This window comes from Thunnus maccoyii, chromosome 2 (genome assembly GCF_910596095.1).
Source record: "Thunnus maccoyii chromosome 2, fThuMac1.1, whole genome shotgun sequence".
Classification (NCBI taxonomy): domain Eukaryota; kingdom Metazoa; phylum Chordata; class Actinopteri; order Scombriformes; family Scombridae; genus Thunnus; species Thunnus maccoyii.
The window spans coordinates 4,138,456-4,149,990 of NC_056534.1; the positions used below are offsets into that span (position 1 = coordinate 4,138,456).

Here is an 11,535-nt window from a genome sequence, read left to right on the forward strand (position 1 = left end):
CCAAAAACATAAAAGATGACGCATCAAATCTCTTACAAACAAAAACAAAAACGTAGAACAGAAACGTAGTTCTAATTTCTCATTTACGGCCTGTGTCTGTTTCGTTTTGTTCACAGTGAAAACCTGCAGCGTTCATAGCTCCACCAAGTCCAACAGGTTTTTAAAAGTTGATTTATGATGGAGAAAAACCAAACAAATGACCATCCTGACTGTTTGTCTTTAAACAATAAACTATAGTAGATCTTTGTGGGCTCTTGGGTTCAACTGATGGTGCTGTTTTTCAAAAATGTTTGGCTTTAAGCTGCCTGTCACAGGTGGACTACAGATGGAAATGAGCATCTGCATTACAAACACAGTAAACAGGGGTGGAAGAAGTAGATCCTTTATTTAGCAAAAAGTTGCGGCACAACAATGTAAAAATACTCCATTACAAGTAAAAGTCCTGCATTTTAAATGCTAGTAAAAGAACAGTATCATCAGAAATCATCTAAAATTTGAGAAACATGTTAAAATGGTGAAAAAAAGGTTGCAAAAACAAACTACATACATTTACAGAAGCATTCAGTGATTACAGCCTTCAAATATCCTGAATACTTTTCTCACTTAAACACAGACAACCAACAAAACACGTTTCCTCACTTCAAAACTCTTCAGTTTATATTTGAAAACTAGTATCTATATTAAACTAACCCCACCAAAAACAAGAAAAACTGTCCTGCTGCATGTCTATGACTTGTTCCTGTAGAATACATTGTAATAGCTTCTATAGAGAGCTACAAATCTTAGTGTATTTTGTAATTTTTACACATTTCTGACACTATCAACCATTAAAAAACAAATTACACACAATTTAAAAAGTGATGTAACTTCACAGATGGCCATAAAAAGATCCTCATGTGTTGCCTGTTGTTAGTGTTTTTATCTCTGAGATTGACACATGAATTGTTGTGTTCGTGTCTGCTGGAAGGATTTTGCTTTTGTGTGTGTAAAATGAGCTGCTGTGTCGAGCTGTGTGAAGTTTTCAAGATGTGGACTCAGTATTGAATCACGTAAAAAAAAACTGTAAATCTATAATGAAGTAAAAGTGAAGAAACGTAAGTGGACAAAGAGTTAAAATGTTAAAATGAGAGTCACACATAAGTACTAAGTGTTCATTCAACGTGACAAACAATAAGGATTTTGTTGTGGACATATAAAGAAAGAAAGAATTTAACACATTGCGATAAATTTCTGTAAAAATACAGCCAAATTTTAATGGAAGGTACTGTTCTTTCTAAATATGGTAAAACACTGTAAATTTTGATGCTTTCTGAGCCAAAACCAAGAATCGACATTAACAATTGGATACTAAAAAATTTTGCGGTAAAATACAGTATTTTCATTTTAGCCGCCACAGTAATGGAGGGACTGAAGTCACATGATATCATATAATCATCATTCATCCTCCTTTGTTGAATCAAACCAAAAGGTCAGTAACAACTGACTCAGAAAACAGAACTACATTTGTGCATCTGGTCACCCAATTAGTGACTACATTTAATTTTTAAACTGGTATAATCCCAGCAAACACCTGGCAGGCACAAGAGAGCATTTTCAGGTCATGTTCTTCAGTTTGAAGTTTGAATCACTGGTATTTAAACATTATTTTCACTGCTGCTTGCACGTCTAGTTTAAAGATTATATTTGGATGACTGTTTTCTCTTTAACTACACATCAGTGAATGCTAACGTTAGTCTGGCCTGGTCCGTACGCACAGCTTGTTTAACCCACTTGCATTTCATAATTAATAATAACTTTTTATCTAAAGCACATAAGTAGCCAAGTTGATTAAGATATGTTGGCTGCTGAGCCCCAAAAGACAACAGACAGAGTGGTTATATTGGTTATTTTAGCTCAACCCATGTGTGTTTCTAAGCTGTAGCTAGGTTGCTGCAAAGATACTGTAGTTTGTTGCCAAGCTGTGCTAAAACCTGAGACATAACAGGTGATTTATTGCATGTTGTTTTTAAGGTATTTCATTATGAAAATAATTCCTAGGAGGACAAACAAGCTCACAGTGAATCCTCGTCACCACTCTTCTGAAGAACTTGATGTCATTTCATAAAGTGAAGTTCTTGTTTAAAATGTTTATTTCTCTTTCTCTCAGTCTTTTCATTCTTGTTTCTCTCTCACTCAGTGAACCTGGAGGCCTGGATGTTGACCTTCTGCCAATTAAAACACAGGACATTTGAAGGCGTTACAAGTTGTGTATCTTGCAATCTGTTTATTTGTGCTTTTATATTTTTTTAAAGTTTGCAAAGCAGTTGCTGTTCAGGATATTATAATTAACAGATTTACACTGACCCCCTTTGAAAGGGCATGAACCTTGAGGATTATTTTTGAGACACGCATACTTGAATATATTTGGCATATTTGAAAGTCTTTGAATAAATGTTCAGTTCCATAAAGTTGTCACTTGTCTCATCCTCTTTTATAATAGATGTTTGAGGGTTTTGTGTTTTTAAATGTAAAAATGAGCTGATCTCATTACTGGACCATTAAGATTGAAAACACATTGTTATTTACAGTATATGTCTGCAATTTATAGTTGTTTTTATTAATATGAACAAGAAGAAAACTTTTCAGTTGTTTACTGTAACATTTACAGTAAGAAGTTAACTGTTAAAGTAAATTATGGTAGTTACACTGTAAAAATAATGTTAAACTACTTGCAATTACAAGGAAATTCCTTGTAATTGCAAGAAGACAATAAAAATTTTACTTTCATAGAAGTAAAAATGGAGTTAAAAGTAAAGTAAGTTGTCTGAAAATATACATAAGCCCTTCTTTGTCTCTGCTTTTCTGGTGGGGAATGACTATACGTGTCAGAGACGCCCCTCTGGAGAATGTAGTCATGCTTTTCTTAAGCAAAACGCTGTGTCATCTAAACAGGTTTTTTTTTTTTTAAACTTGAGTTTGTTTTAAATCTGACCCTTTTGTAATGAGATTACCTAGAAACATACATGATGTGTGTTCAGCATCCAGGCCTGTGTTTGGATAGTGTCACAGCAAAAAATAAACCAGACAAACTAGTCTTCACACTCTTCCACTCTGACCTGATCTGACTGCATATTTTCATTTCTAAACCAAACACAAAAGCAGTGGGTTGATTTAAGGTAAAGGTTAATGCTAAGTGTTTCTGTCTGGGGGGGGGGGGGGGGGGGGGTGTCAACATGAGGACCAACTCACACACGACTCAAAATGGATCATTACAGGGATCATTTTAAACTCAAATTTAAGCAGTTTTTAAAGAAGGATAATTGATGTAGTCATGAGTGATCTGGTGCTTGTTGTTTTATGATACTTTTATTGTATCATTGTTTGTATTTTCTTCTTAATTTTTGTGTTTTGTGCAGTTCCATATATATTGTATTGTTGAGTTTTATGTATTTTAAAGGCCAATCTAGGGGCTATAAAACCTGTGGTATGTGTCCCTGTACAAATAAACAATCTTTTCATTACTTATCAACAAATCCCCCCCCAAATAAGTCTGCTAACACGTTTAGCCTGCAGAATGTACCATGTTCACCGTCTTAGTTTAGCGTGTTAGCATGCTAACATTTGCTAATTAGCTCTAAACCAACAAAGCCTCCAAATTAAAGACCAAACATGTGATTTGACCATGTGACTCCAGAACAACACATAGGAGCGTTTTCTAATCTGGCTCCTCTATCGGCAGGACATCATCATTTGTCTGTGCTTTACAAACCTGTTAAAAAGAGCGACGCTGTTACATTAACAGACATATGATTTAATTATATGTAGTTTATTAAAGCTGCGCTAATCAATATTTCTATATTAGCAATGGATTAAATGACTTTGTAATGTGACTCTGTAGTTCCCTTCAGCTTGACAGTGCATTTTAGTGTCTTTGAGCTCATTGTTTTGGTTTTATGACACATTTACAGTTCTGGTTCTCAGCGTTCTCATCAACCTCGAAACCAAATAAACAAAGTTATAACATTCGCTTGATAGCTACAAGCTGGTGAATTACTGGCAAACAGCTAAAGAGTCAGATGTTTTTGCTCAGCTTCAGTGGGATGTTTATGTTGATGCTCAACTCTTTGCTAACATGTACACTGCAACAACTTACAATACGTGGAAATATTTCAATGTTTTCAGCTTGTTCTGTTGCCTCCAAGTGGCCAAAAAATAAAAAAATGTAACACATTTTCAGTTTCTGGAGAACGTTAGCTCAGTGTCAATGTCTAATGTCCCATTTTTAATCCCATTTAGACATTTTCTGATCACATATTTTCTGATTTAAATCATAATTTAACATGTTAACATGATAAAATGTTGGCAAACAGTTGACTATTTACGCATCCAGCGGATACGGACCAACAGTAGCATTCATTTAGAGTTGTATTTGTGTCCATTTGATGAATGTAAGTCTATAAATTAACTACTGAGAAAAATATCTGGCTCTGTAGCTGCTAGATGTTACATTTTCTCAGCTAGTTGCTGATTTCTCTGTCTGTTGTCTGGTGCTGAGACTAAACAACATAATAAACATGTTGTAAAACCAAAAATACTGGCTATAAATACATACATGACATAATAAGACTTCACTCATGAAACTCTATGAAGCTGCAATCAGTTCAAAACACTAAATTCTGACTGCATTGTTGCTGTTATTTGATATGGAAGATGTGCAAAAGCTGTAAATGTCATGTTCAGGTGTTGGGTGACCTGTCATTGATGTCATTATGAGTTATTAAAAATGTAATCCACATATTCACAGTAATCACAGCATCTCTCTATGTGTGTGTCACAGTCACAGTGACAGACAATTTCCCTGTTCCTTCGAGTAAATCATGTTGAAAACTAGCACAATAGAAAAACCGGTTAGTCCACAGGTCAAAGTCATGATATATAAACTCAGAGGCATTTTTGTCTTCAGACACAGAGGCAAACTTTCATCAGCTGACACTCAGGGAAGAACATTTAAAGGTGGAAGAACGTGGTGAGACATGTATTTTCTTTTCTTATAATTATTTTTGATTGACACTATATTAGTGTTGTTGTTGTTATATTGTATGGCAAGAAATAATGGACAATGGAGAGATAATAAAAATAAAAAATAATATTAATTAATAAAAACAGAAAAATAAAGAAAATATGAACAAAAATGTATAAAAATATAAAAAATATTTGCCATGAGCCCATTATTTGTCTCTACTGTCAATAGCTATGTACTTCATGACTGTGAGTTTATTAATGTTGGATATAATTAAGATGCAGATGTCATCACTTATTTGGTAGAAACAGGCTGAACATAACAGTTTTATGATGAAAAAGTTGTAATTTAGATTTTTTTTTGTATTTTTTGTAGCGAGCAAATCATTAAAATTAAACTTTTTAAAAACTTTTTAAATTTTTTTTTTTTTATACCAATTGCAGCAATAAAAAGCTCATTTAAAATAATCAGTTATTTAATTTCAAGTACAATTCAGCTTTTAAGACTTAATTTTCTTAAGAAAAAATGTTCTGCTAATAGAGGTAGTCTACGTGTTCTCAGTGCATTTCCCTTGTTTCACAAATTTTATAGCATCATTGAACAACAGACATGGCAAGACAACTTGTATGTCACATTTCATACACAACGGGAGTTCAAGATGCTTTACATAATGTATTAAAACATTAAAAAAGAAAAAAACCCACAAGATAATAAAATGCAAATGTAAAAGAATAGAAACCTTAAAAGAACTACAACATAAATAGACATAAATACATAATCATGAAAATACAAAACAGAAAAGTATAGGACACTTGATTTTATTAAAAGTTGACTTTTTAGTAACTTGAAGTGTACTGGAATTAGATGCAATATTCTCACCCCACTGACAACAATATTAATATTTCACTTATTAAAAATATAATTACATTATATTAACATGTCAATTATTGACATTAATTATATGTCTTGTTTTTTTTAAATCATTTTTTGTTGTATATCAGTATATCACACAAGTGTAAACATTATACATTTTACATGTTTTCTCCTCTCTTCCACTCCCCCCATAATGTCACATAATATGTACAATCTTAAACTTTGTGAGATCTACTATGGAAAAGGTTACAATTGTGTCATCATAAACAATTAATTTTACGTCTTGTTAAAGGAGATATTTTTCAGTATCAGCGGTTTTTAATCCCAGGACAAATCTGAAGGGTCGTGACTAACAGGAGAGGAAGTAGAAATATAATCTACATCTACAAAAACATCTGCTATTGCTGCTATTTCTTTTTCAGATTTACTGTAATATTTCCTTTATTCTCCCCAAAATATAATTGAGATATAGTGAGGAAAATCACTCTTTGGTTGTTCTGGTCACAAGTCAAAAACGTTTGGGAACCACTTGGTTTGTTTGTTTTTGTGGCACAGTTTTCCTCAGGATGTGGTGACACACTTTAACAACTGATTGATGATCTTTTGCTTTTTCTCTCCGTCTGCTGTTGACTTTTTATGAGCAGCACATGTTTTAGCTGCTCTCACCACTAGAGGACTCTGTTTACTGTAAACTGTGCCAATAAACTTGGTGTCAATTCAAACCAAGTCTACCCATTTTAAGTCCTGCTTCTGTTTTCAGGTACAATGTGTGATTGACTTTATCCTATCCTCCTCTATCCACTGTGACATTTTATGTTTCCCTCCCGCAGAGGTTGTTAAGATGAAGTTGGGGCTGCTGGTTGTGCTGGCTGTGGCGGTTCTGGTGCCCAGTCTGTCCGAGGGCCGGATCGTCTCCAGATGTGAGCTGAAAGACAAGCTCGGGGAGGCGATCGTTCTGCCCAGAAGGCTTCAAAGGTTCAAGGAAAGAATCTTGACTATAGGTGAGGTTAATAAACGGTGGGTTTGTGTGTCCTGGGGGTCAGAAAAGTCAGATCATGACCTCCAGAGTCACCAGTACAAGTTTTCAATTTTCCAATTGCAAAGACAGACCGCTGATTGACAAGTGTATAAGCGTTTATATTGACTTGCTTTAGATGTTCTCTCATAATTATGATTTCATAATTTATTTATTTTGTTTTATTTAAAGATCCTCTCCAAACATGTTTTACAGTAGGACAAATAAAAATCCTCTGTTTGGAATGATAAATTGTGTTTGACATGTTTTTTCTACAAAAAATGTTCAGTCATCATATTTAAAATCCTTAAAATGAGCATCTTCTCCTTCTACCTCATTCAAAATCCAGAATCTATGAATATGTAAATATGTTTCATTTCAAAACTTTAACTTCTGGACACAAGATGTCTCCTCCCTCACTGTAAAGTCCATTCACAGTGTTTGTACACTGGAGGCTTCAAGTTTTCACATCACATTTGTTGCATACTGGACGACAATTGGCTCCAAACTAATTGTGATGTCACAAATCATGAAGGTACATGCCTTAAACTCAGATTTAAGATGAGCTCAGAGAAACTTTCCCCCATCAGCAGATGAATATGAAAACAAATTCTGCACATACATCATCCTGCACAGAGAAGAGAACAACATTAACTGAAGGAAGAAGAAAAACATGTTTTTGAGTGGAAGGGGACTTTAATGTTTATTTGTACAGGGACACATACCACAGCATTTATAGCCGAAGCTAGTTTGTGATGCCTGTCCCTTGACGGGCCTTTAAAATACATAAAACTCAACAATACAATACACATGGGACTGCACAAAACACAAAAATTAACAAGAAAATACAAAACAAAACAGCACAAAACACAAACAATTTACAAACAATGATACAATAAAAGTATCATAAAACGACAAGCACCAGATCACTCATGACTACATCACTGATCCCTCCTTAAAAAGTTTAAAATGATCCCAGTCAGAACAGAAACAGCCGTCTGTCTGAATGAGGCTTTAGGAAAGGGAACCTTACGATTCCCAGTAGTCGCACCTCATGTTACTGAACTAATTATGAGAAAAGATCTCATAATTATCAAATATGTGCAGTTTTGATTTGAAAGGTACTGTGTAAATAACATTTATTATTAAAATTATGTTTGTAATTATGATTTAAAGATACTTTTGTATTATATATTTTGTTTGTACCCCATACCATGCAATCATGGTCTGGAGTCAATTAATCAAATCAAGTCAAGTCAAGTCAAGTTCCTATATTTCCCTGTATCCCTTGGAATTATGTTCATATTGGACGATACTGCACTCCATAAGTTACACCAATGTTCAATGCCAATGCAGGAAATAGTATGTAGCGAGGTCAAAAGAAAGGGAAATGGAGGTCGGGGTGGTGGATTGACATGTAGCATCACAGAACTGCATCTAACAGTTTTTTATTTTTATGAACTGTAATCACCATCTTTCCCTGACAGTAACCATGTTTTATTTGCAATGAAGAATCCAGGGTTTTACAGAATCGTTTAATATCAACATTCTTTTCTGGAGTTCAGGTTGTATCATTACGAGATACAGAAGACATGATTATAACTGACATTCACACCTTCTTCTCTTCTTTTTTTTCCTGTTGTGTGGTTGTTTTGTTGCAGTTATCTGTGAAGCAGAGAGGAGGTCCCGTCTGAACACTGGCCTGGTCAGGGTGTTCGGAAAACGCAAAACTACAACAGTCAGACCAACAACCACGACTCTCTCAACGCCACCAGGCAATGAAACTATCACCAAACCACCTATCAAACCACCTATCAAACCAATGACCACCAAACCAATAGCTCCTGAGCTAACCAAAGCAACAGTAGCAGGTACACCAAGGGGAAGAACTTCTGACACTGGCGGCAGAAGACAAAAGCGTGGGGCTGACAAAATCAGTGCTGAGTCTGAAACAACTGGCGATGAGTCTGACATGGTCAGCGGGGAGACTGACACAATCGGCGAGGAGGCTGAAACAACCGGTGATGAGGTCGAAACGATTGGCGAGGAGGCTGAAACAACCGGTGATGAGGTCGAAACGATTGGCGAGGAGGGTGACACAATCGGCGAGGAGGCTGAAACAACCGGTGATGAGGACGAAATGATTGGCGAGGAGGGTGACACAATCAGCGAGGAGGCTGAAACAACCGGTGATGAGGACGAAACGATTGGCGAGGAGGGTGACACAATCAGCGAGGAGGCTGAAACAACCGGTGATGAGGACGAAACGATTGGCGAGGAGGCTGAAACAATTGGGGAGGAGGCTGAAACAAACGTTGATGAGTCTGACACGACAGAGATGGACGAGAGCTTGGAGGAAATGTTCAACGAGGAAGAAAGCAAGTTCGATGAGGAGGAGATGATGGAGGACGACAACAGGATGGGCGATGAGGACGAAGAGAGTGATGAGGAGGACATCGAAAATGAGCAGGAGCTTGAGGAAGAAGGGAAACGTAAGAAGCGATTTGTACCCCGCTCGAAGCCCAAAAGGAAGCCCAAGAGGAAGTGGAAGCCTTGGTCCCTCGGCTTTTACGGGCTCTTCCAGCTGTCCGACAGCACCTTCTGTGATTCAGGTTATCGCTGGACCAGAAACGTCTGCAAGACAAGCTGCAAGGGTACGTCTTTAAACCAAAGAGAAAAGAGTTATTGCTGATCATTTCTATATGATGTGCATAATAAGTTAAACTTGATGTTTTGAACTTTAATTACTGTTCCTTTCCCCCCCCCTTGAAGCCTTCACTGATGACAACATTGAGGATGACATCGATTGCTTCGTGAAGAGTCGTTACTGGCTGTAAGTTACTGTACACCAATGTTAGAGTGTTATTCCACCTAAAATCCGTCTTTTGGGTATGAAACACTCATAGGCTGAAATGTGACATTAAAGGATAAGGCTGGCGATTTTCTATATTTTTGTTATTGTCAACAAACCTCGTGCAGAGCCAAACCAACAACGAATTGATCTACTAACAAATATTGTGTGTGTAATCAAAGCCTGATATATCTTATTCCTCTGTGCCATAGACCTCCATTGTTGTCCAAAAAGTATTAAAAACACGTTAATGGGCCACACTGTTGTACTGGGTGACATGTTCCTTCGCCCCTAAAGAGTGTAATCACTCTAGTTTGTTTAGAAACGGCTCCAAAGACTTATGACAGCAATAACGATTTCAGTCTCCAGAGAGTAGTTCTGTGTAAAGCAGATGCCACTGAGCGATAACAATGATACTTATTAACACCGTGTTGTGTTTAGCAGCAAATGTTAGCGAAAAGGCTGTAAAGTCAGTGGTAATATTAGCTGGTTAGCTAGCAGCAGTATTCATTATTTAACATTAAGTAAAGAAAGCTCACAAACATGTAGCTGCTGTTTTTACTGACACTATTTAGCTCTAAATATCAGGATAACTGTTTACACATTAATTAGTATTAATCCTGATGCATCAAATGTATTCAATATAGTCATGGGGGATGATTTTCTGCAAAATTAGTATTTTTAGATTGTGGTGTGGCTACTTTTACTTGAGTAAAGGATCTGATTACTTCTTCCATCACTGCTCACTATATTTTTAATGCAACAGATGTATATAGTAATGTATATTTCATAAAGTGATCATAAGTTTTATGTAAAGTATCTAGGAATAACTGTCAAATAAATGTAATACAATAGTTTTCCCTTAAATGTGGTGGAGTAGAAACACAAACTAGCATAAAATGGATATACTTAGATACTGTCCACCACTGTTGCTCATATACATATGAATCAAAGTCCCACTTAAGACTATATATAATATACGAGCTGCTTACTGACTTAATTCATCTAATAACTGTTATCTGTTTTCCTTTTCTCACACAGGTTTTTGCTGAAGAGCGCCAGACGGTGTTATCGCGCCAGGAACTTCTTCAACAAATGTAATTGAGCTGCTGTCAGAACACATTTTCTGCCTGCAGGATATCACAGCAACAATGATTTCTTTCATTTTTATCAGCATTATCTCCAATGTGACATGTGCGCTGTGAACTGCACGGTATATCTTCCAAACTCTGAGAACCTTTTTCATTTTCTTTGCTAAAGTCAGTTTGTTTCAGTTTCTTCGTGGGTGAATTTGCTCCCAAAGTAACGAGACCTTGAACTAAAACTGAATGTTTCTCGGTAACTGGAATAGTTTTGGTGGTGTTGTTTGCTACTTGCATCAGTAATTATGTTCCGATGATAAAACAAAGAGCAGCAATTCTTGTATCTTCTGCTGTCTGTTATTCTTCAATAAAGATGTTCTACTGTACAGTGTTTGTTTCAGAACATGTTTTCATAAAACACTGATCAAAGTCCTTCCTGATTTGATTACTTTAAGTCTGATGACATACAGTCAAGGACAACTCAAGTCAACTTTTTATCAAACCTTTAACATTAAACACAACATACACAGCCTATAGCAGTGCTAGGCAAATAATGGCCCGTGGGCAAAATCTGGCCCCTCCAACAAAAATATTTGGCTCTCTAATGAAAGCTGAGGTTTTCCCCTTTTACAGATATATCTTTACAAGATGGATAACATAAGTACATAACATAATTTGGCTGATCTGACAGGAACAGCACTTCAACCATGAATGA

The 11,535-nt window shown here is 36.1% G+C and overlaps 1 protein-coding gene across 2 annotated transcripts; it reads left to right on the forward strand.

The window, feature by feature from the left end:
* The first annotated feature begins 4,933 nt into the window (after positions 1–4,933).
* On the forward strand, positions 4,934–11,206 carry LOC121884801 (nucleolin-like). 2 transcript variants are annotated; one of them, XM_042393816.1, is made up of 5 exons: positions 4,934–5,005; positions 6,703–6,873; positions 8,549–9,541; positions 9,660–9,720; positions 10,780–11,206. In XM_042393816.1, the coding sequence occupies exons 2-5, from the start codon at positions 6,714–6,716 to the stop codon at positions 10,841–10,843; spliced, it is 1,278 nt and encodes a 425-aa protein (XP_042249750.1). In that variant the 5' UTR covers positions 4,934–5,005; positions 6,703–6,713; the 3' UTR covers positions 10,844–11,206. The 2 variants fall into 2 exon arrangements, with proteins under 2 accessions (XP_042249750.1, XP_042249742.1); XM_042393808.1 differs by lacking the exon at positions 4,934–5,005 and adding an exon at positions 6,604–6,632.
* Positions 11,207–11,535: the final 329 nt, after the last annotated feature.

Excerpts from the sequence above, each read along its gene's own strand:
- LOC121884801 (XM_042393816.1), top strand. The coding sequence starts at position 6,714 with ATGAAGTTGGGGCTGCTGGTTGTGCTGGCTGTGGCGGTTCTGGTGCCC. Across the intron at positions 6,874-8,548 it reads GGAAAGAATCTTGACTATAG|TTATCTGTGAAGCAGAGAGG; the intron begins GTGAGGTTAATA and ends GTTTTGTTGCAG. Across the intron at positions 9,721-10,779 it reads GTGAAGAGTCGTTACTGGCT|GTTTTTGCTGAAGAGCGCCA; the intron begins GTAAGTTACTGT and ends TTTCTCACACAG.